The sequence below is a fragment of the Equus quagga genome, chromosome 17, assembly GCF_021613505.1.
Source record: "Equus quagga isolate Etosha38 chromosome 17, UCLA_HA_Equagga_1.0, whole genome shotgun sequence".
NCBI classification, from domain to species: domain Eukaryota; kingdom Metazoa; phylum Chordata; class Mammalia; order Perissodactyla; family Equidae; genus Equus; species Equus quagga.
Genome location: NC_060283.1, coordinates 46,226 through 67,678, shown reverse-complemented (window position 1 = coordinate 67,678; position 21,453 = coordinate 46,226). Strand labels below are relative to the sequence as shown.

Here is a 21,453-nt window from a genome sequence, read left to right as displayed (position 1 = left end):
TCCAAGAAGAGTTGTTGATTTTTCAGCTTTTTCCTTGTTGTGAGGATGGAGCGGTGACTTCCACGTTTCTTACATGCTGGGCTAGAAACCGAAGACCATTTCACATTTTTATGCTCTGTAAAATGTCGTTTTTTTTGTCTCATTTTCTAATTGCTTATTAATGGTATGGAAATACAACAGATTTTGTATTTTGCATCCAGTGGCCTTGCTAAATACATCTATTAATTGTAATAGCGTGTCTGTAGATTCTTTCGACATCCTGAACCATATTGTCTTTAAATAATTATAGTTTTATTTTTCTTTTTTCAAATCCTTATAATTTTTATTTCTTCTTCTTGCCTTGTCACACTGGCTAGGAACCTTCAGTATAATGTTGACTTGACTTGGTCATGCCGACATTCTTGCTTCATTCTGATTCTGAGATGGAAAGCTTTCAATGTTCTGCCCCTAGCTATGATATTTTCTCCAATCTTTCTTCCTTCTTCTTCTTCTTTTTTTTTTTTTAAATAAAGATAACACTAAGGAAATTCCTTCCATGCCCAGTTTGCTACTTTAAAAAAAATGATGAGTGGATGTTGGTTTTTATCACATGCTTTCTCTGAATCAATTTAGGTAACTACATAATTTTCTCCTTTATCTATTAATGTAATGAATTGCATTGTTTAATTTTTAAAAAAAATTTAAACAAGACTATAAGCCCACTTTAGACCTGATGTCATATTCTTTTTATATGTTGCTGGATTTACTTTGCTAATATTTCTTGAATTTCTTCTGTCTTTGTCCATGATAGGTTTGCCTGTACTTGTCTTTTGTAATCAATGTCCTTATCAGGTTTTATTAACAAGGTTGCATTTGCTTCATAAAAAGAGGTGAGAAACATTCCCTCTTTTTCTATTCTCTGGAAAAGTTTGTGCAAGATTGGTATTATTTCCTTCCTAAATGTTTCACCATTTAGTGAAATTCACCAGTGAATCTTCCTGGGGTTTGAGTTTTCTTTGTGTGAAAGTTTAGGTAGAATTTTCTGGTGAAGCCATCTGAGACTTAATTTTTTCTTTGTGAGGAGTTTTTTGTTTTTTTTTTTTTTAATTGGCACCTGAGCTAACAAGTGTTGCCAATCTCTTTTTTTTTCCTGCTTTTGCTCCCCAAATCCCCCCAGTACATAGTTGTATATTTTAGTTGTGGGTCCTTCTAGTTGTGGCATGTGGGATGCTGCCTCAACGTGGCCTGATGAGTGGTGCCATGTCCATGCCCAGTGTGGGGAGGTTTTAAATTACGGGTTCAATCTTTTTAGTAGGACCATTTAGATATAGAACTATCTAGATTTTCTATTATTTCTCATGACATAATATTTTTTAAACTTGCATTTTTATTCTTGGAAATTTGCCCAATTTCATTTAAATTTTCAAATATATTGGCATAAAGTTGTTCACAATATTCTCTTTTCAATTTTTTACTATCTGTAGGATCTGTATTAATGCCTCATTTTCATTCTTCTTTTTAAATTGAGGGCTATAATGGGAAATGAGGTATTTCTAGAGACACAAAGGGAAAAGCCCAAAAGTTTCTGGGATGCTCCTCTTCTCTCCCCCATCCTTTTCCCTCAGAGGAAGAGAGGACTTTGCACCTCAGATGCGAAGTGCGACTGCTTTACTACTGAAGGAAGAGTTCTCTCCCCACCCAGCAACAGCCCAGCCAATGAGAAATGCTTCAGTCCAGCCAATCAGAAGTGCCACAGCTCAGCTAATCAGAAGTGCTACAGCTCAGCCAATGAGAAGCTGTTGCCTCCCTGAACTGTCACTCTCCTTCCATGGACTTTCCTTTAGAACAGCCTCCCTCCCCCCACCTTTTCTCTATAAAAGCAGCTCCCCTCCTTTATTCTCTGGGTTTGCCTGTGGTTCACCATAGCATGCACATCCTGGATTGCAATTCTTTTGGCTATTCCCGCATAAACTCATTTTGAGATAAAATAGGCAAACTTCTTTCTTTTTTGGTTTGGTGAGGAAGATTGTTCCTGAGCTAACATCTGTGCCAATCTTCCTCTATTTTTTGTATGTGGGATGCCACTACAGCATGGCTTGATGAGTGGTGTGTAGGTCCACACTCAGGATTCGAACCTGTGAACCCTGGGCTGCTGAAGTGGAGCATGTGAACTTAACCACTACACCACCAGGCTGACCCTGCAAATTTGCTTTTTTCAGCTGACAATTATAAGGAATTGGCTCACATAATTATGGAGGCTGAGAAGTCCTAAGATCTGCAGTCAGCAAGCTGGAGTCCTAGGAGACCTGATAGTCTAAGTTCCAGTTGTAAAGCCTGTAGGCTCCAAACCTAGGAAGAGCTGACGTTTCAGTTCAAGTCTGAAGGCGGGAAATACTCATGTCCCAGCTCATTCAGTCAGGCAAGAGGAGTGCCCTCATGATCGTGGGCAGGTCAACATTTTGTTCTATTCAGGCCTCCAACTGATTGCACAAGGCCCACCCACGTTGTGGTGAAGCAATCTGCTTCACTCAGTCCACTGACTCAGCTGTTAATCTCATCCAGAAACACCCTCACAGATACACCCAGAAAAACGTTTGAACAAAAATCTGAGCATCAAGGCTCAGCCAAGCTGACACATAAAATTAATCACCACATCAACAAAACTGTCATAGTTGTGAAAATGCTATGACTATCAACTAGCACCAGAGTTTCTCTGTGGGCATGTTCCATATGAAGAGGACCTGGGTGGAAGCTGAGCTTCAGAGGAGGGGAGCACAGAGCAGGTAGGGTGAGGAAGGGGGCAGCCGTCCCCCTCCGCAGGATCTCTACCCATGAGCCCTAGAGTTTCAGTAATTCCTACTAAACCTAAGAAATACTTAGTGGAAGTGTGGGGTTTTGCGGTTATTTTGGTGAGGAAGATTCCCTCTGAGCTAACATCTGTTGTCAATCTTCCCCTTTTTGCTTGAGGAAGGTTAGCCCTGAGATAACATCTGTGCCAACCTTCCTTTATTTTGTATACGAGATGCCACCATGATATGGCTTCACGAGTGGTGTAGGTCCATGCCTGGGATCTGAACCCATGAACCTGGGCCACTGAAGCAGAGCATGCTAGACTTAGCCACTAGGCCACAGGGCCAGCCCCAGTGGAAGTGTGTTTTTGTAGATAAAAGGAAGGGGCTGAGTTTTGCAACCTGGGTGAGATTTTAGTGTTTCTGAAAGTGACTACTTAGTTGTGAATGAAATAGTGTGAAGCATCAAGTTTTTATATGACCTGAAAATGGTTCTCGAACTTGACTGTGCACCAGAATTCCCTGGGGGACTTGTAGTGGACGACTGGGACCACCCCAGAGTTTCTAATTGAGTTCTAACATGTTCCCAGGTGATGTTGATGCTGCTGGTTCAGGGATCACACTTTGAGAAACACTGATTTATGTGATAAAAATAGATTTCCAATGAAATAAAAATAATATGAAAATATTTTCAAGCCTGTGCATTTTTTCTGGGTCCCTGATGCTAAGAACCTCCGCTGCAGAGGGCTGTGCCCACTGTCTCTCTGTGAGGGCCTCTCTACTTTCTCCAGCAGCTTCTGTAGTTCCAAGTGTGGACACAGGGTGGTGCCATGTGCCCACAGTGTCCACCCCAGACCTTCCAGGTGGCCTTGTAGCTTTGTGAGGGAGGGTGGGCAAGGTGGCTGGTCTGCACCGTCCACCCCCAGGGGCAGCAGGGACAGGCCCAGGGCAAGATGGATAGGTATGTGCTGAGTGTGGTTTGATGAAGGAGGTGAGGGCAAGGATTCAGGCAACGGGAACACTTGTGTCCACTGGAGCCCTTGAGAACTCTTCCTGATGCCACCCTCATGGAGGCCCAGCCGGGCCTGAGCCCTGGCCCTGCTCTGTCTCCACACCTTGGTTTCTCCAGCTGTTATAGGTGCCTTGTCTCCACCCTGCACCCTCAGGGCCTTTCACTGCCTTGTTTAATGTGACCCCCGCTTGGTTCCACCCCTTTCTCCATGGGTCACATTATTTCCTTCCAGGACAAGGCAGATCCCGGTGGAAGAGACGAGCCCAGAACACAGGGCTGTGCTCTGTGGGGGCTTAACGTGGCCATGGGGCAATGAAGGGAGAGGCAGTGCCAGGCACCTCACCTCACAGCCTCTGTGTGTGTGGGGGCCGCCGGGATCTGCGTAGGGGTTGGTTGAAAAACTGATTCTGGGGACTAAAAGCCCAGTTAGGGTGAGGCCTGCAGCTTCCTGCTGTAGGGAGCAGGATCCCCCAGACACTACGTGAAAGGGGAGCAAGGAGGGTGGGTTTGTGTTTGGAAAGGTTGGAAGGCCTTCGGGCGACGTATGAGAATGGTCTGAAGGCTGACACTGGCGTGGCCATCCAAGCTTGAGGAGAGGCCTGCGCTGACCCTCTCCCCTGGAGGGTGGCCCCAGCTACCCTGTCTTGGCTCTCATTGGGGCCCCATCCTCAGTGCTTGGAAGCTGGGGGACTTGCTTGGGGGCCTGGAGCACAGTACGCACTCTCCTGCACCCCACCCGCTCTGCCTAGCCCCTTAACCCCACCCAAGCCAGGGAGGGTGGAGAAGGCTCCCCTCAGAGCTGGTCCTGGGCGGGGACGGCAGCAGGTCTTATCTGTGAAAGAAGAAACACCATTCGCTGGGTGACTGGTCCTCTGATCCCCAGCCTTATCCCCACCTGGACCCCAAAGCTATAATTAAAGGTTCAGCGGAAGGGATTATTCCACAGGAGGGGTAGAGCCCCAGAGGGCCTAAGGCTGGCATTGGGACCCAGGCGCTGGAGATAACATTCAGGACACACCCCTCCTCTGGCCTCCCACGACCTGGCTCCTCGCTGGGAAACCAAGTCACAGGAAGATGGTCTGGCCTGGGCCCCCGGAGGTGGGGCGGGGAGCCCAGAAATAAGTGTGGTTTCCAGGGCAGAACAAAAGTGAAATTATGTTCCTCATGGAATGTAGTCACATCATCAGTTCACCACGTCTACACAAATGACTGGGTCTGATGATCCCTAGTGAGGATGTTGGCACAGCTGAGTCTGGGGGTCTGGGGACGGATGTGGTCAGATGTCCTGCTGCTTCTTGGCTCCTGGGATTACACCCACATGGATCTGCTCTGGAGAGAGCTGGAGAGCGCGCTCTGGGCTGGGCCTCCATCACTGCCAACGATAGTCTCTCAGGCTATTCTGATGTGGAGTATGATCCCTGCAGTTTTGTCACGTCTGACTCCACACGGATCCCTCAAGTCTCACCCAGTGCCCGGCGTAAAATGGAAATTCTACCTGTCCACCCACCCAGCCACTTGTCCCTCCTTCACCCCACCCCTGCCTCCATCCATCCAACATTGATTCAACATCTGCTAAGCAGACGCTGCTCCAAGTCCCAAAGATTCCGTGGTGAACACCACAGTCCTTGCTCTCATGAGGTTTATATTCCAGCTACAGAAGGAGACAATCAGTGAGATCTATCTGAGGAGACATCATTTGAATAGGGTCTGAATGACCTGAAAATGTGAGGGGAAGGCTGTCCAGGCAAAGGCACCAGCAAGGGTGTGTTTCTGGGACAAGGCAGGAGCCCATGCTAGGGTGCAGGGGAGCAGGTGAGGGCCAAGGCAGGCAGTGGTCAGACCACTCAGGCCTTGGAGGCCATGAGAAGGAGGTGAGTGGAGCCTCTTGGAGGACGCTGAGCAGAGGCAGTGATGAGACTTGATTGTTCTAGAAGGACTGTCCTGGCTGCTGTGTGGAGCAGCTGTGGAGGACACATTCGAGGTTGGACTGGGGATGGCATGGTGATGTTGGTGGACTGGATGTGGAGTGCGAGCTCTAGAGGGAGATGAAGGCTAATGCTCCAGCATCTGGCCTGAGCAGCTGGGAGAGGAAGGGTAAGGGGGCTCGATCACAGGTCCTCAGGACATCCTACGTGTCCTGATTGAGAAGGAGCAGCTGAGGTGTCAAGGCCAGATGAGATCTGGGGAGGGTAGATGGGGAGACTGCAGAGTCTGAGGCTGTCTGAGGTCAGGCAGGGTCTGGTCAAGGTGGGAGGAAAACCAGGTGCCAAGGAGAGAGAGGCTGGAGAAGACGCTGGGGCCTGGGCCTTGACCTTGGCATCTCGGCGCACAAGGCACAGGCCACTGCTCTCCCGCAAGTCAGGGACTGGGGTTGGGCAGTCGGTCTCATCTGGTTGCTTCCACTCTCTCAGGGACATCAGCAGCAGAGTCCTCAAGGCAGGCTGGGAGGCGGGGTGGTGGTGGTGGTGGGTGGTCTTTGCAGAGAGAGAAGGTGTGAAACAGCCTCTTGGAGAGCAGGAAAACAAATTTGCTAGTTTTTGTTTTTGTAGGAAGGGGTGAGTGACTCATTGTCTGTAGGACAGAGAGGCAGGGAGGCTCTGCGCTCACACGTGGCCGGCGGCTGGCGGGCAGCACAGACTCAGCACTAGGCCTGGTGCGTTACCTACCTGCAGGCCTGGAGGTAGGGGTCTGAGGCCCACCCACTGCTGGCACTCAGGAAAGTGTCTGCTGAACTTCCTCCCACTTCTGTTCCTCCATGGCACAACTGAAGGTCGCCCCCCACGCAGAGGAGTGGAGGCTGTTAGTGACAAAGAGGATGCTCAGACACGCTATGTGCTGTGCCCCGGTGGAGCAGCATCCACAAACACCTGGCTGCTCCATCAGTTAAGAAAGAGAAGACTCGGTGGCCCAGCCAGGAGTTCCCAAGTCAGAGAATTGTGAAGCTGCTCTGCATGGTACTGCCAGCCGACACCCCAGATATGGAAGGTTTACTCTGAAATTATGTCACTTTTCCCCTCTTGCATTCTCAAACCTGATGTCCCTGGTCCTGCTCCTTTGTTGAGTTCCTCTTTTACAAGGAAGTGAAAGCCTCTTCTGGAGTGGGCCAAACCTCCCCGCACTGCAATGGGCTCGAGGCCCTCGCGCACCACAGCAAGGGGACAGGCCGCTGGTCTGAGGCCGGCTTTCTCTGGGTCCAAGCAGGTGTCCTTTCTGCCAAGCCCTATGATGGGAGGGAACAGCTGCAGCTCCCCCTCGAGCTATAAAAAGCCCCAACAGCCAAGCGAGCAAAGGACACGCCTAGCGGACACACGGAACCTGGCTGCACTCAGGCAAGCATTCGCCCGACAAGCATGCTGAGGTTGGCCCCTGCCGTCAGACTGCTGCAAGCCCCCCTGAGGGGCTGGGTGGCTCCCAGGGCACACATCTCCGCCAAGCCAGCCAGAACACCCACTTCTCCTGCGGTAAGTACCTCCAAGGCAGCAGGGAGCCTGACCAGGGGAGGGGGAGTGGGCAGTCGTGAGGTGTTCTCAGGATGAGGTGGGTTTCAGGGCAGGACACAGCAGGCCAGGCTGGTCAAAGGGAGAAGAGACGTTCTCTCAGGCCTACAGTTTCTAGAGGGGATCTTGGTACCGGGTCTCAGTCCTATGGCTGGGACTGTGTCCCAAATCCAAGAAAGGGGTCCTTGCAGCCACTGCCTGCAGGCCAGGCTCTGGAAGCAGCCAGCAGCCAGTCAGAGGGCGGGGGTCTCTGTCTGCAGAACCCACTAGCCTTCCGGCAAACGAGTGGTGCTAACGGCTGAGCTCGGAGAGTGCTCAACACGTATTCCAGCCTCACCACCATTAAAGGGGATAGTGGGCTGCTCCAAGGGTCAGTAGAGCACAGGAGAAGACGCGAGCCTCTTACTCCGGAGTTCAGGAGAGCACGCAGCTCTCTCTGCTTTAAGCATAAACAAACCAAGGTCTAGGTCATCAGCCCAAGGTCATAAAGCTAGATCACGCGAGGACCTGAACCCAGCCTAAGGTCCCTGTCCCAGGCCAGTGCAGTCCTCTCAAAACTCTGGGAGTGAAGTCACAAGGAAGGCTTGGTCTCCAGGCTTGTATTTGACTCAGCTTTAGGAAGAGTGGGGAGGGGGGACTGGACCCAGGCTGCTTCAGGAGGAGACTGAGTGAAGGTGAAATACAGCCGGTGCTTCAGAACCTGGCTCCGGAAGCTCAGCCACTGAGATCACAGGGTTCCAGCAGGATGGCCTTTGTGCGCACACACACTCACTCTCACAGCAGGGGAATCCCACCTCCATTCGAGCTTCTGAACAGGACCGTTTAGAGAAAGGGTGCTGAATTTGTTTCCAGCGAGTTAAAATCTCAGTTGTCTCTGCTGCCCCACACAGTACAATATGCACAGGTCGCAGGTAACCAGGAGGGTGCACTTCACGCCTGGCAGGAAGCTCAAGGTCAAGCGACGTTGGGCTTTGGCCTTCCGGAAGGCTCTTATGCAGGGGGTGGGGCTGTGATAAGAGGCCCCGCCCCACGGGCTGGAGGGCAAGGCTGCTCTTCCTGGTCTCTGCAGAGGCCGTGCTCCCTGACTGCAGTTGGCACTGCAGCTTTCTCCACCTGACACTGCAGACCCGGCCCACAGGCTACACCAAGGGTCCAACAGGAGCAGGGGGGCAGTCCGGCTCTAACTCGCCTGCTGCTGTGGTTAGGCCCCGGGGACAGTGGGGAGGTAGACAGCCCCCTTCATGCCCCAAGACTGACCCCTGTAACTGGCCCTAGTGGACTCATGTGTGCTCTCCTCGACCCAGGAGCAGGCCATCGGGCTCTCTGTGATGTTCCTCAGCTTCCTGATCCCTGCAGGCTGGGTCTTATACCACCTGGAGAATTACAAGCGCAGCTCTGCAGAATGAAGGCTCCAGCACAGGATAAAGGATCATATTAAACCCTTCCCTCTTCCTAACATCCACGTGGTGATGGCTTCTTGTGTACGTGCACCCCTCCCTGTACACCCAGCATTGGGCTCTCTGAGGGCTGCTTGTGTCAGCACTGGGGCACTCGGGTCATAGAAGCTGTTGGCTGGGTGGCAATGGGGTGGACACGTCTCTCTGGGTGACAATAAAGACAGGACTTGACTCCTCGGCTGCAGTGCCTACGGCCCTCCGAGCCTGGCTCTGCCCCAGTCCGTGTGTGTGAGGGATGCTCTCTTCTCAGAGCAGAGGGAGAGCAGGGCCAAGGCCAGACCCCACCGAGCCCTCCTTAGGTTCCATCTCCTGCCTTTCCATGTCCTCAGGCACAGGCCTGCCCTGGAAGCTAAGCATAAGGAAACCACCATAGAAACAACAAAGCAAAGGTGTTTATTCCAGGAACATTCTCCAATCACACTGGAAAAGAGGTTCACACAGGGGGATGCATAGAGCAGCCTTGGAGTGGGGTCCTCCACACCTTCCCTTCCTCGGGGTACCCACACTCTTGCCTGCCTCATCCTGAGACACAGCGACCCTCGCCACTGCAGGCTACAGGAGGTACCCACACAGAAGGCTTCTCCCTCTGGCCAGGCCCCCCATCAATGACAGTCCTGTTTTTACAGCAAGAACAGTCCCTACTCAAAACAGAATCCCAACCCCCACCCCCAATTAAATGCAGATCTTAGTTGCCAGGTTCACCAGCCACAAAACAGCTGCCCAGAGACAGGCCAGGCGGGGGCACTAGGTGAGGATGTCATGGGCCTGGTGCTCCACCAGCATCTCCATGCTCTTCACGTCGGTGCACCAGAACTCCAGGCGGTCCTTCATTCCCTTGATCTGGGGGCAAACCAGGACCACACGGGTATTAAGACAAAGTGCCTGATGGGGGCAGTTCTAAATTTCCAGCTAGTTCTTGAGGGCAGCACTAATACAAAGGACATCAGAGCTGGAGGAGTGGGGTGTGAGACAGGATTATCCCAGTCAATTCTTATCGCAATGACATTCAAAAAATTGCATGAAAGAAAACAGGCGAGAATAGAGGAAATCCACAAGATTAAATTTCCAGCCAATATGAACAAGATGGATTTGAGCTCAAATCACAGAACAAGGAACATGTTTGATCAGGGTACCAATTTTAAGATTAAAATGCATCATCAGCACAACCAGCACCGTTGTCAAAATAATCTTTTAAATGCAGGGTTCAAATCCCAGGCTTGCATTAAATTAGAGTCTCTGAAAGACCCTTAGTCCCTATAGCAGTAACTCATTCTCTGAAATCTCTCATCTAGTAACGCTTTCTTCCTAAATGGCCTCCATTCAAACGAAACTAAAACACCCCACCCCCCAAGGGTAGCCTCTGCACTTCAGTCACGTCACCTGCTGCAGATCCAGCACGCGGGGCTGTACCCAGGTCATGTGAACGCGCTTATCCACTTCATCAATGCTGCCTTTCACCAGCCCCACGGACAGCGCCTTCATCACCAGCAACTCCACCTGCAGAGAGGGCTCGTGTGGGACAACCTGACGCCAACAGGCACACACCTGTGGACCCCCTGGTCTGGCACAGGAGGAAACAGGACGCTGTTTCTTTCTGTGGTTTTGAATGTGGGGAGCAGTGTGCTGACATGAGCAGCCCTGACCCCTCTGGTAGCAGCTGTGCTGCTGTAACATCAAGTCCGAGGACAACTATACCTCGTTCACGCTGATTTTGGCACTTTTGGCAATTTCTTCAAAAGTGAGTTGTCTGTGATTGGCAGGTCGTGTGAAAGTCATCTAAAAAAAATTTTCATTTATTACTTTTCCAAATAAAAATTGTCAGAGAACTGACTGATAAGGACATTTCTGTCAATACTTGCTTTGAAAACATAAATCTTATCAGTATCCCACATCCTAAAATTCTCTTAATGTTAGTCATCTATCTTAAGAGCAAGCTCTCAATGCTCAGATGAGAAGGTGAAGGAAGCTTTACAGCAGTTTCCTGCAAGAGCCACTCTTCACTTCTTGACCAAGCGGCTGGGATGCTGTGGCCAACCAGAAGGTCCCTTTTCTCAGGAAGCTTACATTCTGGTGGGAAGCCAGAAGAGCACGCAGACAGAGAGCAGTACGTGCAACAAAGTGGCCACTGCCTTAGCTCTGACCGTCAGGGAACATCTCTCTGAGGAGGGGTCATCCAAGCTGAGACCCAAACACAAACTTCAAGAAGCAAGTGGTGGCAGAGGGACAGGATGTAGGTGGAGGGGGCAGGCCCTAGGTGAGGCTCAGAGAGTGAGCCTGGGCTCACCTGCAGGGTCTGCAGTCACAAAATGATTCCTGATGCCTGCTTACCTCCATGAGACACAACAACTGAATTTTCCTCAGAAGCTGCGCTTCATTGGCCGCTAAGTCAGGCTGTAAAGTAGAAAGACATTAGTCACCTAACCTGGGCTTTGAAATTCTTTCTACAACAGTAGATCGAACACAGAAATGTGGCAGGTCCAAACATTTCACGTGGTAGATCACTGAGGCTCATTTGTCACTTCAACGGATTTGAACCTTCCTCTTCTTAGGGAACCATTAGCAGAGTGCCTAGCTGAAAGGCCATTTTCCAAGAAAGGAATTTACAAGGTAAGATTGGTACTAATGTCACAAACAGGGGCAGGACCACAGGGCACAGGCGTTTGGGGAAGATTCTTGGCATGAGGACAGGGAGGGAAGGACACAGCCTGTGCCAGAGCGGGTCTGGATGCACAACCTGCTCAGGCAGCTGGATGTAAGTGGGGCCTCTGAGAAACACACACCTTAAGTTCCAGGGACTTGTTCCACACCGAAAGAGCAAGTTATTAATTTACAACGAGAAATAGCATTGTCATGAGAACCAGAAGCACACCCTCTGCAAACTCCTGGCAGGTGCATCAAATCGTTATCTGCTGAGCACAGAATCAAACCAAGGAGGGTGGATTACTTGATTCAAACGTTCAGTGACTCACGCCCTGGCACAGGGAGCCCCTGCCCAGGCACTGGACAGGCCGAGCTCTTCAGAAAGGGCCTGCTACCCAGAATGGGCTCTTGTTGCCTAGACACATACTGCTGGCATGCGCCTCTGAAGGTCTTTCTTTTCTTTAAATTTCTATGGCTAGCCATCTTTCTTTCCAATTTGCATTTTTTTCTTTGAGATATCAACACACAGACTACAGTCAGATTTGGCTGGATCTGCTTTCTGCCTCTTCACAGTCCATTTACATCTCCTCTGCTCTGTTACGTGTGAATTACAAGTTTATTTCGAATGTTGAGAAAATCGAAAGTTTCAGAAAAGTACAGAAACAACACAATCATAATTCCTATCACTGTTAACATTTCAGTAATATTTGCTTCTAATAATTTCATTTTAAAAAGAATAAACTTACTGTAAAAGCTCACATCCTTGTTAAGCACCTCTTCTCCCTAATTCCACTTCCCTGAGGCTCCTACTCTCACCTGCACCCCCTCTCCTAGCGCCCTCTCCTGCACCGACCCCTCTAGTGCACTGCAGCCCCCTCTCCTGCACTGACCCCTCCCCTGTACTGACCCCTCTCCCCTACCCTGACTGCTCCTTCCTCCCTCCCTCACCCCTTCCTCTCTCCCACTCTCATCATTCATTCACTTCAGACTCACATGCCCTATTTCAGTCCAGCAACGTGTTAAAGCTTCCTTTTCCTCGCTGAATATGCTGTTCCATACTCTTCACTTGGCTAATTCTATTGATCGCTGAGGTCACACACATAGCCATTACTTCCTTTGGGAATTCTCTGCCCAGCACAGATGAAGCTCCCCTATCATATTCTCTCCATTGTAGCACAGAACACTTCTACAGTTATTGAGTTACTACTCTAACTAATTAGCCATCTAACTACCTGTTCTATGAGAGGAACACTGGCCTGTCTCAGTGCCCTCCCTCCCAAGGGCCTGGCGTGTATAGGCGAGGTGCTCGGTAAACATTTGTTGAATAAACGAACAGACACATGGATGGAGAGCCAGGAGTACTGTGGGAGCGCTCAGCCGTCCCTGTCCGAGACTGACCTGCTGACCCCAGGCAGTCTTCAGAGTCTGGAATCTCTCTACGTTGCCACTGTTAAAGGCATACAGGGTGTCAATCAGCCACTGCCGGTCGGTGCTCCTAAGCGATTCCAGCACGGGGTGCATGAGCTGTGAGGACGGAGGTGGTTAGCTGGCCAAAAATCACAGTCTCCCCGCTGTTCAGGAATCTGTGCCCAGGGTCCACTTACGAGTTCTCCAAAGTTAAAAACTCCCTCGCCAAGAAGTCCTGCTAGTCCCAGCGTGAAAGCTCTCTCCTGCTGCTCGGACACTGCGGCAACAACACACCTCCAGTTACACCCCAGTCACGGGAATCAGTCCTGTCTGGCTTTAAAAATCTCACATAAAAAAGTACAGAAACCATTCTCCATTATGATTATGTTACAAAGCCCTAATGTTAGTCATCTCTTCTAAAGCACTGGGTTGACTTAAATTATACCTGGAACCACATCTATGGGTTTTGCGGGAAAGACGTTCATTCACTTATTTTTTTCCCTACAGGTATGTGAACCTACTTGTATCTTCAGCCTATCTACTACCTGGAGTAAAATGTTCCTTATCTCCTGCCTGTTATGGGAAGCAGCACCACCTTACTGGTCGCAGAGTCATCACGTTTAACCCCTCCTAGACGAATCAACCTATTTTCTGTTCCCATACAGCAATTTCCTTATTCTCTTGATCACATTATTTGCTTTTTCCAATATATTTTTCTAGAGATGAAGCAATTAAAACTGCATTAACATTTTTAGGAGTTGCTAGTCTCAGCTTCAACAATATACTGTGAAAAACATCTAAAATATGCTGAAATAGGCTAAAATTTCTTTTCTAAACACACATTCCTTGCATTCTTCCCAAAACTCACTGGTCATGTTTCTGTCCACCCTCAAATTCTTGAAAGATTTTTGTAATTTATTCCCCTTGGTCCAGCATTTCAGTTTTCAGAACAAGCATCTCAGGTTCAGGGGTTCTACCGTGCCCTTCCTCCTGCAAGGGTTAAGATACTTGCATCACTGTGATTCTTACAAACACCTCTGACCCAGGTAACACTAAGGACTTGGAGAAGGAATAGTAAGGGCCATGAGGAACAGCCTTGTTTTCACCTGAATTAAATACTGACGATGAATACAGCAGAGAAACTAGAGCTTAAACTCCTCCCACCCTCTAGCCATGTGGGCTTTCTCCCAAAAGGGATGAAGGCACCTGAGCAACTGCTGAGACCTGCTGCCTCAAGTGCCTCTAGTTGTTAGGTCTTGAGAGTGAGCTCCTTGTGCGACTCGGACTGAATAGCCTGTGTTACCTGGCAGATCCTTGATGTCGACACAGCCCAGAAACCGCAGAGCATCTTTGTAGTAGGATGCGTGGTTTCCAATCGTTTGATAGTATTTGCTAGAGAGATCGTAGAAACGACTGTGAACTGATGTCACACCAGGGAGGTTGTTGAGCATTTCTTCAACATCTTCAATCGTTTCCTATATGTCAGAAGCAAAATCACCTTTCTTTTTAATTTAAAACATCTTTAAAGTAATATATAACAAGATGAAAAGCATAAGCCACAAAGACTGATAAATTTGACTACATCAAGATGGAAAACTTCAGTTTATCCTAAACACAGAAAACTGGGCAAAAGAAAACATACTAACAGGCAATTTACAGAAGTGGAGACATAAATAGAGTGGTCAATGAACCACCAGTAATCAAGGAATGCAAATTAAACCCCCTACGAGATATTGTTTCATCTCCGTTAGATCAGACAGATCAGGCAAGAATCAGACTGTCAGAAAATACCAAGTGTTGAAGACATGGAGCTTCAGGAGTGCCGTGTGGAGCTCCGGGAGCTTGAGCCACATCTGAGAAACATCTGGCAATGTCTGGCAAAGGTGAAGAGCATGAGCTTTACACTGTAGTCTCCCCCCCGGGTGTATACCCTGGTGAGATTCTGCCTATATACACAGGAGCCAGGCACAGAGAGGCTGACAACAGTATTGTTTGTAACAGAAAAAAGCAACCTGAATCCTTTCAGTAGGAGCCCGGACACACAGGCTGTGAAGCATTTATACAGTGAAGGACCACATCATAGTAAAAATGAACTGGTCACAACATCAACACGATGACTCTCAAGGCTAGCATTGAGCCAGTGATTCAGAACAATGCCATGTGTCATTTAGAGGTACACATCACTGTCTGGAGAAGCATAAGGACACACGTGAGCATGAGAAACGCCAGAGGTGAGCGAGGGAGTGTTGCTGGGGGAGGAACGTGGTCCGAGGGGCCTAGCAGCTCCATCTGTGCTGTGTGGCTTCATTCCTAAGCTGGCTTGGGCCCATGGATGCCCGTTACAGCATTCTTCATAGTATTTTATAGCTTTCAGTAAGGCTTAAATATTTCAAAACAAAATGCAGTAAGTATGCACGCGCGCTATGACTGGGAAGCAATAAGAAGCCATAAGAAGTATTTTCTTAGGCCAACGAGAATATGAACACTTACCCTCAATATTTTCTTTAATATTAGTTACCAAAACCAAAATAAACACATGCAGTCTGGCTGAACAAGGTGGACTGCCCACATAAGGTGGTCTAACTGCCACCCACACCCACGCCTGTCCCCAAACTATACCAGAATGAAAACAAGAAAGGCATAAACCACACAGGAGACATCAAGAATGATCAGGAGGCAGCAAGAGGGTGGAGGAGCAGCACAGGCCCTGTCAGTGGTGAGGAGGCTGACCCAGGTCAGCGAGAACCCACTGGTGTGTGCACTCCTGCTGGATGGACGTGCTGTGGTCACACGAGTCATACTCTTTTGTTTATGGGTAACAGGCATTGCATCAGCAACTTGCTCTTAAATAGTTTTGGAAAAAAAACCCCAAAACAACAAGTAGACACACACAGAGAACGATAGGGCAAAATGTTGAAGTACTGACAATGGGACTCTGAGGTAAGGACAGCAGAGTTCTCTGTGCTATTATTGCAACTTCTCTGTAATTTGAAATTACTTTTAAATAAATAGTTAAAGAGGAAAAACAGGATGTTCCCCTAAAAGTTTTAAACAGCTTTTACCAAAGATAAATCGATACCATGGTGCTCTCACCTTTGTGACCTGGAGGTCCCCGATGTTTAATTTTAGAGCTCCAATTGCGGTTTTACACAGGATCACTGCCTCCTCGCTACTTTTCACCTACAGTCACCAGAAACAAGAAAGCTCAGAAGTGTGGGCAGCAGACCAGCAAGGCACCTGTACCTGACTCAACTCATACAACTAGAGACACACAGGTCTCTAGAGGTGTGGACAGGGAGCACAGACAAACTGTAAGTCACACATGTTCTAAAGGCCTGGCTCAAACTTCCCATTTACCTTCTCACGAGTCTTTTCCAGAAAAGTAAGAGCCACATTAGGATCTAGAAGAGAAAGAAGAACTAAGTGAGAAGAACCACCAACACACTGGTTTCCACCAACCAGGACACTTTCAGGTAGGACAATCTTTGGGTTTAGACCATAAAATATAATAAAAACATAATTTAGAATCTGATATTTTTTAATCAAAATACAAAAGTTCAATTAACTTATATTTCAAGACCATTTTAATTACATTTGAATGTGCTCCTTTATGAAACAAGGTCAGACTCACCAGTCATCTGTCTAACTACATGAAGAATGATTTCGACCAGGGACAAAGGATTCACCCTGAAATAAAAACCAACGGTCTTTGAGAGTCAGGAAGTACCAAGGTTTTCATTTTCAAAGCCAAAAACTGACAAGAGAGTCTCACCTGTGTTCAAATTCACTGATGAAGTTTTCATAAAGCTGTGGAACCAAAACATGGAGAGTAATTATATGGCATCTTTCATTCTGCAAAATCAAGACTCCAAACACCACCATGCAGCCATCACATAGGGGCCCTGCATAATGGCTTGCTGAGGGATAAGAGACCCATATTTGGACTTACTAAGTTCACATAAGTGATCACCAGTGGATTACTGAGGAAGCTGGAGTTTTCGTCTGGCTTTGGGAATTAGAACCCTGCCCTCTAAGAATCTCCTGAAGACCAATGACTATATTCTTCCTCCAAAGTATTCTAAGTGAAATAGACTATCAGTTTGAAAGGTTCGCTAACCTAACAGTTTTTAGAAGGCTGCAGGATACTTACGTCCCATTAACAAATTTCTTAGCCATTCGGCAAATACTGGAGCACTTATTCACTCTTTGCTAGGTACTATAAACACAGAATGTGTAAGACAAATGCTGGGCTTTTGTAGAGCAGACAGACTTGTAAACAAATAAATGACAATACGGTGAGTTTAAGAGCAAAGAAGAGAAAGCACACACGTGATCACCCCAAGGGAGAGGTTTCAAGGTCACTCCAGAAACAGTGATAATTGAGTTTTAAGGAAGGAAGAGCAGTTAGAGAGGTGGACAAATTTGGAGTGAGAGAGGGCCAGTTGGCAGAACATTTCAGACAGGAACAAACATGTGCAAAAGCACTGAAGAAAAAACTGCATTCTGTTTTAGGAGCACGTCTGAAGGACACACAGTGGGAGGCACTGGGGCTTGGTCTCTGTCCTAAAGTCAAGGCTGAACTGGTGGAGACACATGACCACACTTCTATTTTAGAAACATGACTGGGGGCAGAGTGGACAGCAAGGGGAAAGACTGAAGGAGAGAGACCAGTTGAGGTTACTTCATCAAGACAGGAGAGTGAAGGAGATATGGTAGCCAGGATGGACCAAGAGTCTGAGAGAGATGTGCTGGTAAGTTAAACCAGACTTGATCAGATGTGAGCAGGTCACAGAGAAGGGGTGCTAACAATGACCTCTGAGCTTATTCTGGGTAATGGGGCAAAGCAAGGAGAGGGAACCTCCAGATGTCAACTTTGGATAAGGAGAGTCTCAAATTCCTCTGGGATGTGAACAGAGAAAGATGGAAATGTCCCTGTGAAAGAAAATGTGGTGTGTACATACATACAAGGGAATATTATTCAGCCATAAACAAAGAAGGAAATCCTGCCATTTGTGACAACATGGATGGACCTGGAGAGCATTACACTAAGTGAAATAAGTCAGACAGAGAAAGACAAATACCATATGATCTCACTTATACGTGGAATCTAAAAAAACTGAACTCATACAAACAGAAAACAGATTGGTGGTTGCCAGAAGTGGGGGGTGAGGGGGGAAAATGGGTGAAGGTGGTCAAAAGGTACAAACTTCCAATTACAAACTATCTAAGTCCTGGGGATGTAATATACAGCATGGTGACTATAGCTAACAATACTACTGTATATCTGAAAGTTGCTAAGAGAGCAGATCTTAAAAGTTCTCATTACAAGAAAAAATTCTAACTATGTATGGTGACAGATGTTAACTAAACTTATTGTAATCAATTCACATATATACACGTATCAAATCACTATGTTGTACACCTTAAACTAATACAATGTTATATGTCAATTATTTCTCAATAAAATTGGGGTAAAAAAAATCCCTGTAGCAGCCAGTTAGATATTTAAATCTGGCACCCAGCAAAGAGCCATCTAATTAAAACAGCTTTTTTATCACAAAGGAATATTTCAAAGATATCTTCCTCATTAAGAAAGGATGTTTCAACTTTTCTGATACCTATTATATTTTATGGAATTACCTAAAGAAAAAAACCCTTCTAAAGAAAAAAAGTCCACTAAGTCTAGAAGCTCAGAATTACTTCTGGTGACTGCAAATTCATGAATACTATCTATCTGAAAGTTATGTGGGCTGGTTCCCAACAATTTTTAAAGGTTTATTTTGTCCATGAAAATAGTAAACTTAAATGTACTGACTTGAATAAGCATCATGTTACCACGAGGTTGAGGCAATATTCTGCTATGTATACAAAGTGATTCAAAGACAAGAATGCAAAGGAGAGAGATGAACAGTTACGAATTATCCATCGTTATGATTAGGACCTTAGGGAACAAACATTAAGACAGCTCTAACTTATCATTTTCCACATAAGCCAGAAGACAGAATGCGCAGCAAAATCTCCAGTCTTACAGACGATTACTAGTTCCTTTGAGTAGTAAGATGTCAAATTGATGGGTATAAACCACAAGAAAATCTTAGGAGGCCAGGGGGTGGGGTAGTAAGGTGGTTAGCTTCATTGTGAGCACACATGAAATAATGTATCCAGGGTACATAATTCAAGCTATCGTCATGAACTAGCTTTCAGTCCCAATGCACGTATAAATCTCTGATTCATTCAGAATCCAGCAGACAGATATCAAAGAGAAAGACGTCAGGAAAGATTTCAAAGAACTGGCTACCACTGAGAAAATTCATGGGGGTTTGTTGGGGGATCTGGGAAAAGCTGTGGCAGACAGTGTGTTTTTTTCTGTTGACAAAATTCTAAAAGTGCTCTATTACAGAGGCACATGACTTATGCAGCATTCCCCCTCCAAACCTCCCCACCCCAAGTGAGGCGCAAATGGTGCTCTATCACCCACACTACCCAGGACAGAGTATCAGGCAAACAAGCAGAGTCAGTGCAGGTGAGGGAAGAGGAGTGATGGCAGTTATCTAAAAGATGCCTATGGTATTCTTCCTGTATATCCTACCTCATCCCCTAACTGGTCCTGGACTTTCAACTTCTGAATAACAGTTTTCCAAAAGTACAGAACTAAAAAGAAAAAAAGTCTAGGAATAATAAGATATTGGGGAAAACAATAAGTATTTTAGCCTGGATTTTAGAAGAAGCTAGAATTTCTCTGGATCCTCTTCTGCCACTTATTAGCTATGCTCTGTGGCAAGTTACTTAATCTCTTGGTGTCTGCTTCTACATCAAACAATAGGGTGACACTAGTACTTATCTCTCAATGTTGTTATGTGGAATAAATGAGTAAATACGTACAGCACCTGACAAAGTGATTGTTGAACAGCTGTAATGTATTATTACTATAAAGCCCACCTATTATTTTAAGAAGTCCTCGAACACATTTATATAATCTGACCTAGTATAGCAAATCATTTACCTTAATGAGACCATCTCCTTGGGCAAAGCACGGGTCCTGCACAAAATCAAGCACCTGAAGTGTCAGCTGATGCCACAACCTGAAAAACAAAAGGCCCTTAAGACCTACGAACTAATATCCAGTCACAGACACCTTCGGCCTAGATGGTGCCAGCCAACAACAAATGCTAACCAGTCTCTATTGTGTAAGAGGAAGAATAAAAGCAGATGCTAATAAACCTGAGTTCTTTTCCTGGTTCTGCTACTCAATAGTTATGTCATTTTGAGATCACTTAACCTAAGATTCAGTTTCCTCAGCAATAAATGGAGAACATCTTCCTAGACTACCTCAAAAGGTTATTGTTAGGTTCAACTGGAAACAAGAACTCTGGAATCATACACATCAAAGTTGAAATCCTGGCCTTTCTACTTATTAGCTGAGTATCTCAGGGAAGGAGCTTAAACTGAGCTTTAGTTTCCTCATCTGTGAAAGGGACGAATGAAGGTTTCAATGAGCTAGTACATAGAACCTCTAAAAGACACAGCACATTCGAAACCAAAGGCTAATTTTTAAGAATGCAAGTTAAATGCTTTGAGAAATACAACGTGCTACCCAACACAGCAACTGTTTGCCAAACACTAAGAATTTTCCCTCCAAAACTGCTAATAGCAGAAGGATGCTGAACATTACCAAAACACATATTGAAAATCTACATGAAAAGCACAACACCTAACGATAGGTTGTTAACAGGGAGGTTTTTACAAGAAGTGTATTTTCCTATGGAACATTGCTAGCCCACTACCAGTAATTTATTCTATTCATTTAAAAAGAGGTTGGTGCTCAGCAACAGACAATTTACTTGCTCTCAGGTTCATCCCGTTTCTAAACAAATCCAAACTCTGAGATCTCTCCAGGGGCACAAAGTCCAACATGGAATGCAACGGAACGTAGGAACCATGGGAGAGGGGAATGTGGTTGCACTCCAGCGTGTAACCAGTTGCAGAATCAACAGGAAAAAGAACAAAACTGCACTGGCCCCCGGTTTACCGGCTCCAGGTCGCTGAGAAAGATAACTGTAGATACGGTCACACTATGACAAGCCAAGTACAAAACACCAGAATCTATTATCCAAAATGGATGGCAGCCTGACCCCGAAAGGGCGTCTGCTTGTTTGACCGGAATCACAAACTCAAAGCACAGGCCAGCTTGTGGGTCTGAACCCCAGACCCCAAAACCCTGCGGACGGCTCCGCTCCTCAGGCCTCACGGGCTGTCACCCCTCCTCGCCCTCGGCCCTGTACCTCCAGGGTCCTCAGCCACGTCCCGGCCTCTCCTGTCCCCACGCCCCCGACACGGTCTGAGCGCCCTCAGTCCGTCAGGTCGCGTCCCTCCCCCGTCGTCCCTCCACCTCGCCCTCCTCTCCCCGGGGCCCCTCGGCCCGGAGCTCACTTCTTCGTGTAGAGCTCCTCCAGACGGTGCCAGACGGCGGCCTGGCCGGGCCCGGAGCTCTGGCTCTGCTGTAAGAAGCCGGGCACGTCCTTCATGACTGCAGGAAGACTCCGGGACAGCGGCACCACACAGACGTCAGCGCCGCAGGGATGGCTGCCGGAAGTGCCCACTCACTTCCGGCGCCGCGTGGCGCGGGGCAGGCCGGGAGCGCCGTCCGCGGCCTCGGGCCCCGGCTGGTTGTC

At 47.5% G+C, this 21,453-nt stretch overlaps 1 protein-coding gene and 1 long non-coding RNA gene across 2 annotated transcripts; one reads left to right on the top strand and one right to left on the bottom strand.

The window, feature by feature from the left end:
- Positions 1-7,069: 7,069 nt before the first annotated feature.
- LOC124228843 (uncharacterized) lies at positions 7,070-10,041 on the top strand. Its single transcript, XR_006885800.1, has 3 exons — positions 7,070-7,241; positions 8,582-8,758; positions 10,027-10,041. It is a non-coding gene; the product is annotated as an uncharacterized LOC124228843 (long non-coding RNA).
- On the bottom strand, positions 9,109-21,371 carry PSMD13 (proteasome 26S subunit, non-ATPase 13). Its single transcript, XM_046643769.1, has 13 exons — positions 21,212-21,371; positions 19,785-19,863; positions 16,554-16,588; positions 16,413-16,468; positions 16,139-16,182; positions 15,875-15,961; positions 14,085-14,256; positions 12,979-13,058; positions 12,773-12,898; positions 11,063-11,125; positions 10,430-10,510; positions 10,115-10,231; positions 9,109-9,574 (listed from the first exon to the last, which is right to left on the bottom strand). The coding sequence occupies exons 1-13, from the start codon at positions 21,304-21,306 to the stop codon at positions 9,479-9,481; spliced, it is 1,131 nt and encodes a 376-aa protein (XP_046499725.1). The 5' UTR covers positions 21,307-21,371; the 3' UTR covers positions 9,109-9,478.
- Positions 21,372-21,453: the final 82 nt, after the last annotated feature.

Bases quoted from the DNA above. Each gene is read 5' to 3' on its own strand.
- PSMD13 (XM_046643769.1), bottom strand. From the start codon at position 21,306: ATGAAGGACGTGCCCGGCTTCTTACAGCAGAGCCAGAGCTCCGGGCCC. The intron at 14,257-15,874 runs GTGAGAGCACCA...TCTGACATATAG, and splicing joins GGGACCTCCAGGTCACAAAG to GAAACGATTGAAGATGTTGA. The intron at 10,511-11,062 runs GTAAGCAGGCAT...AATTTTTTTTAG, and splicing joins AGTTGTTGTGTCTCATGGAG to ATGACTTTCACACGACCTGC.